The sequence below is a fragment of the Scyliorhinus torazame genome, chromosome 7, assembly GCF_047496885.1.
Source record: "Scyliorhinus torazame isolate Kashiwa2021f chromosome 7, sScyTor2.1, whole genome shotgun sequence".
NCBI classification, from domain to species: domain Eukaryota; kingdom Metazoa; phylum Chordata; class Chondrichthyes; order Carcharhiniformes; family Scyliorhinidae; genus Scyliorhinus; species Scyliorhinus torazame.
The window spans coordinates 256,535,666-256,551,305 of record NC_092713.1 but is presented as its reverse complement, the minus strand read 5'-3'; the positions used below and the strand labels follow the sequence as shown (position 1 = coordinate 256,551,305).

General features: G+C 45.9%; 1 protein-coding gene across 7 annotated transcripts in view; it reads right to left on the bottom strand.

Annotated features, from left to right (window-relative positions):
- LOC140426979 (kelch-like protein 3) overlaps positions 1–15,640 on the bottom strand; it is a 177,871-nt gene that overhangs the window by 102,055 nt on the left and 60,176 nt on the right. For all 7 annotated transcript variants that reach the window (XM_072512329.1, XM_072512334.1, XM_072512330.1 and 4 more), the window contains one exon: positions 7,224–7,386. In XM_072512329.1, the coding sequence (XP_072368430.1) occupies positions 7,224–7,386 (163 nt within the window). The remainder of the gene's footprint in view (positions 1–7,223; positions 7,387–15,640) is intronic.

The following is a 15,640-nucleotide window of genomic DNA, read 5'->3' as shown; positions in this document are numbered from 1 at the left end:
TAATCGTTTATTACCATTACCACACCAACTTGCATTTCAACAGTGCTTTTGACATAATAAGGAGGAGTATCACCAAATAAAATTTGGCAAAATTAAAAACTTTGAATTCAATTTTTCCTAATGTTTTTATGTCATTAGGTTGGGGTACCTAAAACAGAATACAGATTATTGAATGTTACTTCAGGTTTTGAAAAGAATATGTTCTCTTGAAGACAAAAGGGGCTAAACACCCCCAAAACGGGAGGCAGAGATCACGAAGCATGATTAACCTGGGCCTATTGACTGAAATGCAGGCAGCAGGACAAGTTTGTGGTGCCTACTAGTATAAATGATTTCAGCATATTGGTTGGATGGATGCAAAAGCGAGGACCTAATGTCATGCATGGCCAGCACTGTTAAAACTAGCTTGCATCTCCTAAAGGGAGGTGCATTGTGGTTGCAGGAGGTCCTGTGGTGCAGTGGGTAGTGTCCCTGCCTCGGAGTCAGAAGCTCTGGGCTCAAGTCCCATTCCAGGGCTTGATGGCCACCGGGTGTGAATACTCCACATTATGTCCCTGGAAGATTTCTGGTTAAGCGTTGGTGACAAAACACCAAAGAATCCTGAGAAAATCGTTGACCAGAGAGAGCAGTCAGAAGCAACTGGGGTGGAGCCAACTCCTCGATATGGCGACTTGGTCCTCGAACGGCTCTCGGTCCACTCTCTCAAAGGCATTACAGCTGCTATTATCATCAAAGTCATTTCTGGCACAGAATATCAGTGTTCATGAGGCTGAACTGCAGAATACTAGTAAGAGGCTCAATGAAGTGGAGGAGCGAATCCTTATTGACGATAATCTAACTTCCACAGTTGAGGCCCACTTGCAATCATTGGAAAATCAGCTGCGTGGTATTTCAGAATTCCTGGATGATCTTGAGAACCGAGGTCGGAGGAAAAATGTTCGGGTCGTCGGTTTGCCAGGAGGGGAATGTAATTCTTGTGAGAGCTGGCTGCCACGTTTTCTTAAGCGGGACACGAAAGCTGGACATACTAAGTTAGAAAGGGCACATCGTATCCTGTCTTTGAAACCTCAGGACAATCAGTGTCCCCGGCCTATAATTATTCATTTTAATAACTTTGGAGGTCGCTAAAGTGTATTGGAAGGGGCGAGGCGTAATGGGGCCTTGCTCTATGAGGTCGCAAAATCTCTTTCTTCCAAGATTTCTTAGTGGCGATGCAACAAAAGCACAGAGGCTTTGATAATGTTATAAAATGACTCAAGACTGTTGGGAGTGAATTAAGCCCTGCTTTATCTGTTACACGGAGGGTGGTATCCGACAATTCTGTAAAGACATTCGACAATCCGGTTAATACCTTGGCTATTGTGAACTCCATGGAAGGCAATAATCTGGAGTAACACTCTGCAGTTCATTGTAAACTCTGGACTATATCCCTTGTTATTATAATTTCCATTTGATCGTTTGTTATTATTTATCATGTTAACAGAATGTGTTGGTAACTGACGACTATAATGAATGTTTTATCCTTAAGAATATCAAGGACTTCCATTTGTTTTGAATGGAAAACGCCCCATAGCAGCTAAGGAGTAAGTTGTGTAGTACTGGGGCTGTGTGATAGATATCCGACTTTTTTTCTGATCCGTACGTCTATGATGGGAGTCTATACTTTATGGTCTCCTTGCCTTAATCATGATAAATATAAGTAGCGCCGTTGCTGGGAGGTGGGCGAGTGGTTTAAGTCCTAATGGATGGGGATAGAATGCGGGAAGGGCATCCAGTACTCTTTCTTATTGTAGCATATCTTATCTCCTCCTTTTTGAGGAGAATTACTCCTGGGTGTAATGATGAAAAGTTTATAGGGTTAGCCCTATGGATCCTCACATGTGGTGAGGCATACCCCCTTGGAACTAATGGCTTTGCTAATTTTTTGTAATTTTTTTATTTTGGGGTTAAAGATTTGCTAACTGGCTCCTGCAAAGGTACAGGCAGGTCTCATATCTGAGAAAAAGACGTTATAATGCGTCATTGGTGCTTCTGGTATAATTGGAGTTGGGGGGGGTATGTTTTGGTGCACACCCGACCAGGGCGTGAAAATATTATCTCTATATTTTCCTTGGCTGAATGAGCAATGGCGGTAGCTACTTTGAAAATTTGCTCCTGGAATGTGCGAGGAGTACATCCTCTTATTAAGAGATTTTTTAAAATTGTCTTTCCTTAAAGAAGGGAAAGTTGACATAGCTTTGTTGCAAGAAATTCATTTAGATTATAAGGAGCACCTAAAGTTGATGAGGGACTGAGTGGGACAGCTTTTTCGCTTTGTTCTTGACCAGTGTACGGTGCAGGGTGTCACAGTATTAGTCAATAAAAATGTGCCTTTCTACATGGATGACTGTGTGAAGCATAAGGGGGATAAGTATGCGATTGTCAAGGGACTTTATGTGAGGAAAGTTTCTCGTTCATGAATGTATATGATCCACAGAACTACTTCCCTGATTTTGTTACTAAAGTCTTCATGAACTTTGCTGAATTGGTATCTACCAATTTCTTTATAGGTGGGGACTTCAACTTAATCCTTTGGTGGACAAACTCCAGTAACCAGAAATCCCCCCACCCAACAGGCAAGGGCTTTAGCATCAGTTTGCAAGGAGGTGGGATATGTTGATGTGTGGAGAACACTGCATGCTAAGGATAAAAAGTTCACTTTCATTTCTGCTCCCCATCTGTGTCATACTAGACTTGACTATTTCTTCACGACAAAAACACTCCTGCACTCAGTGGCTTCCTGCTCTAGAGGTGGTATTGTAATTTCCGACAATGCACCTGTTGTCCTGGAATTTTTATTCAAGGCCCCCCCCCCCCCCCCGATTTAGATCTTGGAGATTTGACGCATCTTTGCTCAGGGATCATACTTTCTTCTACTCAGTCAATTCCCTCTCTAATGTAAGCCCCTCTATGTATGGAAAACCTGTAAGGTTTATGCTAGGGGTCCAGTCATTTCATATACAGCCAACAAAAGGTTTAAAATGCTGGAGCGACAGCACTGGTTGGAAGTAAGATTGGCCAAAGCAGAGAGGGAGTGTAGCAGGAATCCTAACCATTCATTTCTGACAGAATTTTATGCAATCCGATCTGCGCTGGACTCCTTGTTGACTCAACATACTGAGAGGAGTTTAAAGTTTGTCAAACAAAAGTTATACGAGTTTGGAAACAAACAGAGTAGATACCTGGCTTTTCTTACTACGAAGAGGGAAGACTCTGGGTCTACTCGCTCTGCGCTGGACTCCAAGGCTAATAGAATGGCTAAAACAGAGGATGTTAACAAGGCATTTAAAGGTTTCTATGTCGATTTATATAAAACAGACCTGTCTGGGGATGCATTGACACTTATGGAGCATTTTTGCTCCTCCTTTAAACTCCCACCAATTTCAGAGGACCAAAGGTCAGCCCTGAACACTCCTATTTCTAGAGAAGTGGCTCTTGCCCTAAAGGGAGCTTCAATCTGATAAGGCCCCAGGGCCGATGGTTTTGGATGGGAATTTTATCAGGAATTTAAAGACTTGCTAATGGATGCACTGAATAGCATGTCTGATCATCCATTTGAAGCAGGTCTGCTGCCGCAGATGTCCCATAAAGCAAATCCTGAAGAGTGCGCATCTTATACGCCAATTTCACTCTTAAATGTCGATTTGAAATTGTTGTCCAAGGTGTTGGCATAACGCCCAGAAAGAATTCTCTAATGATCATCAAGGGCGATCAGACTGGATTCACAAAGGGCCGAAATGTGTGTACCAATTTCAGAAGATTATTAAATGCCATTCAGGTCTTTCAAGAACAGCACGGTAGCATTGTGGCTAGCACAATTGCTTCACAGCTCCAGGGTCCCAGGTTCGATTCCGGCTTGGGTCACTGTCTGTGTGGAGTCTGCACATACTCCCAGTGTGTGCGTGGGTTTCCTCCGGGTGCTCCGGTTTCCTCCCACATTCCAAAGATATGCAGGTTAGGTGGATTGGCCATGATAAATTGCCCTTAGTGTTGGGTGGGGTTACTGGGTTATGGGGATAGGGTGGAGGTGTTGACCTTGGGTAGGGTGCTCTTTCCAAGAGCCGGTGGAGACTCGATGGGCCGAATGGTTCGGTGTTGGTGTTCTCCTGCCTTTTTCTGTATTTATGTATGGTGAAGCATTTATGCGGCACTGTACCAGTTTTGAGGGTGTGCTGCTTTATTTGTAAAAATGGAAAAACTTCAATAAAAATATATTTAAAAGTTTAAAAGAATATGATGGTGCTTTCGGATGCTGCTGCCAAGGGGCAGCAGTGAGATGAGAAATAGAAGAGGGGTGCAAGGACAGATCCTCCAGAGCCAACAGGTTAGGGGTGGAAATGAAAGCCACTGCAGGCACAGTTCAATAGCTGAAAATGGAACCATGCAAGGGAAGTTCCACTTAGCTGGATGGAGGAGGAAAGACTATGGAGGAAGATGGCATGATAAACAATTTTAAAGACTAGATATGTTGAGAAGGATAGGATATGGCACTGATTTGAGAAGTGACAATATTCGGCACGGCGGCATAGTGGTTAGCACAGTGCCAGGGACCCAGGTTCAATTCCGGCCTCGAGTGACTAACTGTGTGGAGTTTGCACTTTCTCCCCGTATCTGCGTGGGTTTCCTCCGGTTTCCTCTCACAGTCCAAAGAAGTGCAGGTTAGATAGATTGGCCATTGTTTCCAGGGATGTGTAGGTTGGGTAGGGTTACAGACATAGGCAGGAGAGTGGGTCTGGGTGGGTTGCACTTTCAGAGGGTCGGTTCAAACTCAATGGGTCAAATGGCCTCCTTCTGCACTGTAGGAATTATATGGTTCTAATATGTTCAAGAACTTTGGAGAGGAGAAAAAGATTGGAGTTGGGACAATGGTTTGCAAGGCAGAGCAGTCAAGGATGAGTATTTGGAGGAGATGGGTGATGGCTGATTTGAAGGCAGTGGGCAGGGAATTGGACCCGAAGACAGGGAACCGTTTATAATACCAGCTAACCTGAGGCACAAGAAGGGAAGCTGGGTGGTCAACAGTTTGGTCGAAACAGGATTGCAAGAGCAGGAGGCGGGTCTCATGAACAAGGTCAATTCAGAGAGATTGAGGAGATAGAATCTAAAGAGAGGTGAATTCAGGGGTAGGGCAGCAAGTAACATTAAGGGAAGTCTGATGTGGTGGGCGAGTGCTGGGGCAAGAGAGGGATGCGGTGAGGCAAGTGAATGGTTAGTTTTGATCTTTGAGACAAAAGGTCCATGAGCTCTTTGCACCTGTTGGAGGTGCAGGTGAAGAAGGCACGGGAGGATTATTTTAAAAAGATGCTTTTGGTGAAAAGTGATTTGCAAATGAAGCAAATGCGATGTGAGAATAAACCTTTTCATGCAGAGAGTGATTCGGGTCTGCAATGCTCTGCCTGTAAGAGGCAGGTTCAATTGAGGCATTCAAGAGGTATTGGATGAATACTGCGAAGATGAAAAACTGGGGGTATTTTTGCATCATTGGATGATCTTTAAATAGTGGGCAGGACCCAGCAGCTTGTCCTGTTCTGCGTGGCCTCTGCTCATTCTCCAAGTTAGACAGTGCTTTACTCTATTTACTAGTGTGTCTATGTCTAAAAACAACTGCTTAATGCAGAATTCTCAAATTCAATGAAAACGCCTTCAACATCGATCAGATGTTGATTTTTGATTTGGTAGATTTTGCTATCAGCTCTTTTTGACCCTTTTTGATTTGGTAGATTTTGGTATCAGCCAAAAGAATAGTTGATCAGTCCCTTACAAAAAGGGTAGGTGGGAGATCCTTTCTGCTTCTGAACAAGTAGTCAAAAGTGCGAAGTGAAGAGAGGGTGTTAGTTGGAGCACTAAATTCCAAAATGATACGACTGCCGTCATATCCGTGCTGCAGTTATTTGCTGTCATGATCCGCCTGCTCTCTATATTTCCGATGGCCAATATTATCGGCCAATATTAACTTCTAGGGGTAAATTATAAAAATAGCTTGCATTTTCAAGTCACCTTAAATGTAGAAAAGTATTCCACGGTGATTCACAGAGAAATAATTTTAAAAGTGTCAAATATTTTAGGATGGGCAACCAAACATTTCATCAAATGGCTACGGAATTCTGGAGCTTGAAGCCTGTTTGTCAGAGGCACAATAACCAATCTTAGGGCAAAGGGTGGGTGATCTTCCCAAGGTGCCATAGTAAGAGGACCAGAGATTTATGAACGGTGGCTATAGAACTGAAAGGTTTCCGAGATGGGGAAGGGCAAGGCGAAGAAAGGATTTATACATAATGTTTAGAATTTTAAGTTTGAGGCACTGAGGAACTGGGAACCAATGTAAGGCAATGAGGGAGAGAATGCGAACGATTGGATGATGTTGCCAAGGGACAATAAGTAGATGAGAAAGAGGAGAGAACCAAATACAGAGGAGAGGCAGACCAATGAAGCTTGATGTGGAAATTAGACTGACAGCTTGGAGAACAAACTTGCTTTGCTGCTACAGGTCGAATATCCCTTATCCGCAATGCTTGGGGCTGAGTGTGTATCGGATTTTGGAATTTTTCGGATTTCAGAATATACTGCGCAGGTATGGCGTGCATTGGGAGCTGCGCATGTGTGGCACGCATTGGGAACTGTGCATGTGCGGAACATTGGGAACTTCACATGTGCGGTGCACATTGGGGACTGCACATGTGCGGAACATTGGGAACATGCACATGTGAAGTGCATGTTGGGAACTGCGCATGTGCGGTGCGCTCAAAAAAAGTGCAAATTTTGGAATGTTTCGGTTTTCAGAATTTTGGATAAGGGATGCTAAAGCTGTAGTAGAATTGATCTTGCTGGTGGGATTCAATTAGTTTTGTATTCCAGATTTTTTTTTTTCTTTTGTTCTTTTCCCACCCTCCCCCCTTCAGTTGCTTGAAATTACATTTCTAACTTTTCCCAGTCTTGATGAGAAGTCATCGAACTGAAACATTAACTTTGGTTTCTCTCCTCACAGATGCTACCTGGCCTGCTGAGTATTTCCAGCATTTTCTGATTTTATTTCAGATGTCCAGTATCTGCACTATTTTGGTTTTGAACAAAACTAAGTCACTGGGTCAAAACTGGGTTACAATTTCAAAATCTAGGTTTAAAGATTTATATTGTTCTGTGCTTTGCTTTGTGAATTTAACGAAAGCAAAGTGAACAGTGCCCACCTGCATATGCATTGGCTTCATTCAGCAGCTCTGTACATGTGTGAACGTCTGCAAATGCTCGAATTCCTAGACAGTTGGTTGGATGCAACTGGGATTGTAGAAAATCACAACAAGCGGTTCTCACATCCATTAGCTGTAACAGACTGGCTGCGGGCAAAAGCACCTAAAAGGCAAAGAAGAAAAGCAAATGAGATTCAAACTCCAGCTCCTGGATACTGTGTGGCCCCTTGTGTGGGAAAAAAGGGGCGGAATTCTCCAATCCCGCAGCAGAGTGTCCACGCCGTCGTAAATGCCGTCGCGTTTTAAGACGGCATGAACGGGCCGCTCCCACGGCTAATTCTGGCCCCTCCAGGGGACCAGCGCGGCGCTGGAGCGGTTTGCTCCGCTCCAGCTGCAGATCCCGGCGCGAACTGTGCGCCGCGGGATCCGCACATTCGCAGTTGCGCCGGCACCAACGAGGACATGCGCAGTGGCACCGGCGCCAACGCGCGCATGCGCAATGGCCTCCTTCAACGCGCCGGTCCCGACGTAACATGGTGCAGGACTATAGGGGCCGGCGCGTAGGAAAGGAGGCCCCCAGAGGCCGGCCTGCCGATTGGTGGGCCCCGATAGCGGGCCAGGCCACATCGGAGGCCCCCCCAAGGGTCGGAACCCCCATCCCCCCCAAAAGGCCGCCACCACCCGACCCTTACACGCCGAGGTCCCACCGGCCCAGAGCAGGTTAGAACGGCACCTGCGGGACTTGGCTCTTTTCCTACGACCGCTCGACCATTCGGGCTGGAGAATCGGTGGGCTGGCCGGGTAGAGCAGCCCACGACCGGCACCGTGCCAACCACGCTGGCGTCAATGGCACCGATTCTCCACTCTGCGGAGAATCGCGTGCCGGCGTCAGGGCGGCGTGGCGTGATTCGTGTGGCCCGCCGGCGATTCTCCGACCCGGCACGGGGTCGGGAAATCCCGCCCAAGGTCTCATTCCAACAGATTACCATGAGGTCAGATACACAACACAAATAAACCTATCCTATTGTATTTAACTGAGGCAAGCACAAGAGACTAACTGTACTTTAATCCCAACGTAGTGGAAATACAAACTATTACAAATGGTTAAATCTCATTTTATAATGCTCAGCAATGAAAGACACAACGAGGCAAATCTCCTCTCAGAGAAAGAAAAGAAAAGCACAAGTCTGAAAAGGTTTCATTTATTCAGATTAATTTATACTGTAAATTCACAATTCTTTTGTCAAGAATGTTATCATTTGAGCGATGTTCATTAAAAAAACAACATTCTAAACATCATTCCGACCTCGCTGCAACACAATCTCATCCATATAGTTAAACGTATTGCATTGTGAGGATAACATGCAAGGAATGGGCAAATTTAACTCATACAATTTCCTTTGCTCATTTTTATCAAAACGTTTCTGCTGTATGACAAAGGGAGAGAAAATAATGAATTAAAGCTCCTGCTTTGTCAATGGGATTTCGCCTTTGACTCTCGAAAAATAAAACGGAAAATTTTGGATTTTAAAAACAAACAACTAAATATTTCATAGGTTCTTTCAGATTTCAACTCCTGAACCTATGTACATGTTTTATTTTCAAAGTAATGTTTCAAGAAGCTTTACCTTCAGTAATCTGAAATAGTTGAGTCTTCATTCTTGCTTGAAAACATTAAACAAGTTAGACCAATTCTCTGAGCTCACGATAGCATGCATCCATGCTATCACCCTGAAAATGCAAGATGCCTGAAGCACTATATTTCCCCACATGCAACATTAGTAATCTGCCATTCAAAACTGGTATTTACAGCCAGTTGCTAGTAAAACCTGCTTACACTAGACATTTTTTTCTAATTATTTCCATTATTGTCGTTTGTTTAGTTTTTCCAACATAATATTATCAAGGGAAACACTGATGTGATGCAAGACAATAAATGCAGGCTTCGCTTGCAAGTTGCTGTCATGACTCCTATTGATATGACAGATGGCAATAAATCAAAGATCTGGGGCGGGATGGGATTCTCTGATCCTGAGTGTTGACACCGTCGGAAACGCCGTCGCGTTTCTCGACGGTGTCAACACGGCCCCAGGATCAGCAACTCTGGCCCCTACAGGGAATGGCGCCGGGGGATGTGCGCATGCGCAGTGGGTCCGGCACGAACCCGCACATGCGCAGTCCCACGGACGCGATTTCCGCACATGCGCGGTGTCTCCCTTGTCCGCGCCGGCCCAGACCCAACATGGCGCAGGAGTACAGTGCAGAAGAACGGAGGCCGGGAGACAGAGTGGCTGGCCCGCCGATCGGTGGGTCCTGATTGCGGGCCAGGCCACATCGGAGGCCCCCCCGGGGTTGGACCCCCCCTCCGCCCCCACAGGCCGCCAACCGACCCTTCAACGCGGAGTTCCCGCCGGCTGAGAGCAGGTGTGGACAGCGCCGGCGGGACTCGGCGTTTCCACGTCGGCCGCTCGGCCCATCCCGGGCCGAGAATTGGCGGGCTGGCCGCGTAGAGCGGCCGGCGCCGCGCCAACCACAGCTCTGCGGAGAATCGCATGCCGGCGTCGGGGTGCGATTCGCGCCGGTCGCGGGGATTCTCCGGCCCTGCCCCGGGCTGAGAAAATCCCGCCCCTGGACTGTCTTGGTTCATAAGAACCTCAATTTGAAAAAAATATTTTAACAAGATAAACAAATCGAGGATAATTTATTTTGCTGTTATCGGAAGGAAGCTTACTCGTCCTTGTGTGCATTTGAAATATGCATGTAGATAAGACAACTTCAAAAGGGGAATCTTTGACCTTGGTTTATGCAGATTAGATATTACAAACAACTTTTTTTATTCTTTCATGGGGTGTAAACGTCACTGGCAAGGTCAGCATTTGCTGTTCATCCCTAACAGCCCTCGAGAAGGTGGTGGTGAGCTACATTTTGGAACCGCTCAGTCCATATGGTGTTGTCACACCAATAGCACAGTTAGTAAAGGAGTTCCAGGGTTTTGAACCAGCGACAGTGAAGAAATGGCATTGTAGTTCCAGGTCAGGATGGCGTGTAGCTTGGAGGGGAACTTACAGGAGGTGGTATTCTCATGCACCCACTGCCCTTGACCTTCCAGGTAGTAACGATCACGGCTTTGAAAAGTGCTGTTGAGGGAGCCTTGGCTAGATGGTTTGCATTGTTGCCACCGTGCACCAATGATGAAGGGAGCAAATATTTAAGATGCTGGATGGCATGCTTTGTCCTAGATCATATTCAGCTTCTTGAGTATTGTTGGAGCTGCTCTTATTCAGGAAAGTGGAGGGTATTCCATCACACACCTAACTGGTGCCATGTAGGTCGTGGACAAGCTTTCGGGAGTCAAATTGTGAACTAATAGCCATAGAATTCTCAAACTCTAACCTGCTCTTGCAGTCACATAATGTGTGTGGCTGGTCAAGTTTAGTTCTGGTCAATGGTTGTTGATGGTGGGCGTTTCAGCAATGATAATGCCACTGAATGTCAAAGGGAGGTGGTTGCAATCACTTTTGTTGGAGATGATCATTGCCTGGCTCTTGTGGGGTGCAAATGTTACTTGCTACTTATTAGCCCAAGTCCAGATTTGCTGCATTTACATATGAACTGTTTCAATATCGGAGTAGTTGCAAATGGTACTGAACATTGTGCAACCATCGGCAAACATCCTCACGTCTGACCTTATGATGGAGGGTAGGTCATTGAAGAAGCAGCTGAAGTTGGTTCGGCCTAAGACATCCTGAATGATGTCCTGGGGCTGTGGTGATTAGTCTCCAACAATCACAAACAACTTCCTTTTTGCAGCTCCAACAACACTCAAGAAACTCAATACCACTCAGGACAAAGCAGCTTGCTTGATTGGCAATCCATTCACCACCTTAAACATTCACTCCCTCCACTACCAGTGCGCTGTGTGTGATCAACAAAATACACACACAACTACTGCTCGCCAAGGCATGTTTGACAGCATCTCCCAAATCTTCAACCTGTATCACCTAGAAGAACAAGGTTGGCAAGTACATAGGATTTTGATTTGCTGGCAAGGCTCCCCTCCAGTTAATGCACCATTCTGGCTTGGGAAATATACTGCCAATCCTGAGTCAAATTCCCGAAATAATAGGGGCCGGTTTAGCTCATTTGGGTAGACAACTGGTTTGTGATGCCGAGCAAGGTCAGCAGCGTGGGTTCAATTCCCGTACCAGCCTCCTCGAACAGGCGCCGGAATGTGGTGACTAGGGTCTTTTCACAGTAACTTCATTTGAAGCTTACTTGTGACAATAAGTGATTTTCATTTCATTTTCATCAGGGTATTGAACTTGATGATCAGCCATGATCATAATGAGTGGCAGAGCAGGCTCGAAGGGCTGAATTGCCTCCTCACGCTTCTATTTTCTATGTTTCTGTTTCTGAAAACCCTCTTTAGAAAAACTGCATCACTTGCATATGGGCCACCACTGTGAAAATAAAGCACCCAGCTAATAGTCCAACAAGCAATCCCTGATAACGTAGTACAAAAATACTTGGTCTGTTTGAACAAATTAATCATCACCAGCACCAATAATGGCAATAATGGTGTTTGGTTTATCTCTTCCAGGCATGTTATAGTTGCCCCAGTACTGCAGTAATTAGAGGCATTCTCTTCAGTGTTGCATGCTCTTTTGCAGCCTTCCATTATAGTACAAGGTGGTCCTGGGACAGGAACCTGACAAGTTTTGTCTTAGTTATTTTCAGTTAATGCAATTTATTCTGTTTCTGGCACCTAAGATCAACCAACATCAGCTAGGTAAAGCATGGATTCATGAAAAGTAAAGATCACTTACTCTTGCTCCGTCCCAGTAGTGTAGCCCCTCTGAGTGAATTTACCAAATTTAGTGCAAAATTAAAAGAAAATTATGGGTAGTTTTTTGTACAATGTGTGCAGGAGGGTTTCCTGACACAATATGTTGACAGGCCAACAAGAGGCGAGGCCACTTTGGATTTGGTTTTGGGTAATGAACCAGGCCAGGTGTTGGATTTGGAGGTAGGAGAGCACTTTGGGGACAGTGACCACAATTCGGTGACGTTTACGTTAGTGATGGAAAGGGATAAGTATACACCGCAGGGCAAGAGTTATAGCTGGGGGAAGGGCAATTATGATGCCATTAGACGTGACTTGGGGGGGGGGGGTGTTAGGTTGGAGAAGTAGGCTGCAAGTGTTGGGCATACTGGATAAGTGGAGCTTGTTCAAGGAACAGCTACTGCGTGTTCTTGATAAGTACGTACCGGTCAGGCAGGGAGGAAGGCGTCGAGCGAGGGAACCGTGGTTTACCAAAGAAGTGGAATCTCTTGTTAAGAGGAAGAAGGAGGCCTATGTGAAGATGGTATGAAGTCTTACAACACCAGGTTAAAGTCCAACAGGTTTGTTTCGATGTCACTAGCTTTCGGAGCGCTGCTCCTTCCTCAGGTGAATGAAGAGGTATGTTCCAGAGACATATATATCGACAAATTCAAAGATGCCAAACAATGCTTGGAATGCGACCATTAGCAGGTGATTAAATCTTTACAGATCCAGAGATGGGGTAACCCCAGGTTAAAGAGGTGTGAATTGTGTCAAGCCAGGACTGTTGGTAGGATTTCGCAGGCCAGATGGTGGGGGATGAATGTAATGCGACATGAATCCCAGGTCCTGGTTGAGGCCGCACTCATGTGTGCGGAACTTGGCTATAAGTTTCTGCTCGGCGATTCTGCGTTGTCGCGCGTCCTGAATGCTGCCTTGGAGAACGCTTACCCGGAGATCAGAGGCTGAATGCCCTTGACTGCTGAAGTGTTCCCCGACTGGAAGGGAACATTCCTGCCTGGTGATTGTTGCGCGATGTCCGTTCATTCATTGTCGCAGCGTCTGCATGGTCTCGCCAATGTACCACGCTTCGGGACATCCTTTCCTGCAGCGTATGAGGTAGACAACGTTGGCCGAGTCGCACGAGTATGTACCGCGTACCTGGTGGGTGGTGTTCACACGTGTAATAGTGGTATCCATGTCGATGATCTGGCACGTCTTGCAGAGATTGCCATGGTAGGGTTGTGTGGTGTCGTGGTCACTGTTCTGAAGACTGGGTAGTTTGCTGCAAACAATGGTTTGTTTGAGGTTGCGCGGTTGTTTGAAGGCAAGTAGTGGGGGTGTGGGGATGACCTTGGCAAGATGTTCATCATCATCAATGACGTGTTGAAGGCTGTGAAGAAGATGACGTGCGGCCTCAACCGGGACCTGGGATTCATGTCGCATTACATTCATCCCCCACCAACTGGCCTGCGAAATCCTACCAACTGTCCTGGCTTGACACAATTCACGCCTCTTTAACCTGGGGTTACCCCATCTCTGGATCTGTAAAGATTTAATCACCTGCTAATGGTCGCATTCCAAGCATTGTTTGGCATCTTTGAATCTGTCTATATATGTGTTTCTGGAACATACCTCTTCATTCACCTGAGGAAGGAGCAGCGCTCCGAAAGCTAGTGACATCGAAACAAACCTGTTGGACTTTAACCTGGTGTTGTAAGACTTCGTACTGTGCTCACCCCAGTCCAACGCCGGCATCTGCACATTATGTGAAGATGAGGTGTGAAGTTTCAGTTGGGGCGATTGATAGTTACAAGGTAGCGAGGAAGGATCTAAAGAGAGAGCTAAGACGAGCAAGGAGGGGACATGAGAAGTATTTGGCAGGTAGGATCAAGGAAAACCCAAAAGCTTTCTATAGGTATGTCAGGAATAAAAGAATGACTAGGGTAAGAGTAGGGCCAGTCAAGGACAGGGATGGGAAGTTGTGTGTGGAGTCTGAAGAGATTGGCGAGATACTAAATGAATATTTTTCGTCAGTATTCACTCAGGAAAAAGATAATGTTGTGGAGGAGAATGCTGAGACTCAGGCTATTAGAATAGATGGCATTGAGGTACGTAGGGAAGAGGTGTTGGCAATTCTGGACAGGCTGAAAATAGATAAGTCCCCGGGGCCTGATGGGATTTATCCTAGGATTCTCTGGGAAGCCAGGGAAGAGATTGCTGGGCCTTTGGCTTTGATTTTTATGTCATCATTGGCTACAGGAATAGTGCCAGAGGACTGGAGGATAGCAAATGTGGTCCCTTTGTTCAAAAAGGGGAGTAGAGACAACCCTGGCAACTATAGACCGGTGAGCCTCACGTCTGTTGTGCGTAAAGTCTTGGAGGGGATTATAAGAGACAAGATTTATAATCATCTAGAAAGGAATAATATGATCAGGGATATTCAGCATGGCTTTGTGAAGGGTAGGTCATGCCTCACAAACCTTATCGAGTTCATTGAGAAGGTGACTGAACAGGTAGACGAGGGTAGAGCAGTTGATGTGGTGTATATGGATTTCAGTAAAGCGTTTGATAATGTTCCCCACGGTAGGCTATTGCAGAAAATACGGAGGATGGGGATTGAGGGTGATTTAGAGATGTGGATCAGAAATTGGCTGGCTGAAAGACGACAGAGGGTGGTGGTTGATGGGAAATGTTCAGAATGGAGTTCAGTTACAAGTGGCGTACCACAAGGATCTGTTCTGGGACCGTTGCTGTTTGTCATTTTTATCAATGACCTAGAGGAGAGTGCAGAAGGATGGGTGAGTAAATTTGCAGACGACACTAAAGTCGGTGGTGTTGTCGACAGTGCGGAAGGATGTAGCAGGTTACAGAGGGACATAGGTAAGCTGCAGAGCTGGGCTGAGAGGTGGCAAATGGAGTTTAATGTAGAGAAGTGTGAGGTGATTCACTTTGGAAGGAATAACAGGAATGCAGAATATTTGGCTAATGGTAAAGTTCTTGGAAGTGTGGATAAGCAGAGGGATCTAGGTGTCCATGTACATAGATCCCTGAAAGTTGCCACCCAGGTTGATAGGGTTGTGAAGAAGGCTTATGGAGTGTTGGCCTTTATTGGTAGAGGGATTGAGTTCCGGAGTCAGGAGGTCATGTTGCAGCTGTACAAAACTCTGGTACGGCCGCATTTGGAGTATTGCGTACAGTTCTGGTCACCGCATTATAGGAAGGGCGTGGAAGCTTTGGAGCGGGTGCAGAGGAGATTTACCAGGATGTTGCCTGGTATGGAGGGAAAATCTTATGAGGAAAGGCTGATGGACTTGAGGTTGTTTTCATTAGAGAGAAGAAGGTTAAGAGGAGACTTAATAGAGGCTTACAAAATGATCAGGGGGTTAGATAGGGTGGACAGTGAGAGCCTTCTCCCGCGGATGGAAATGGCTAGCAAGAGGGGACATAGCCTTAAACTGAGGGGTAATAGATATAGGACAGAGGTCAGAGTTAGGTTCTTTACGCAAAGAGTGGTGAGGCCGTGGAATGCCCTACCTGCAACAGTAGTGAACTCGCCAACATTGAGGGCATTTAAAAGTTTATTGGATAAGCA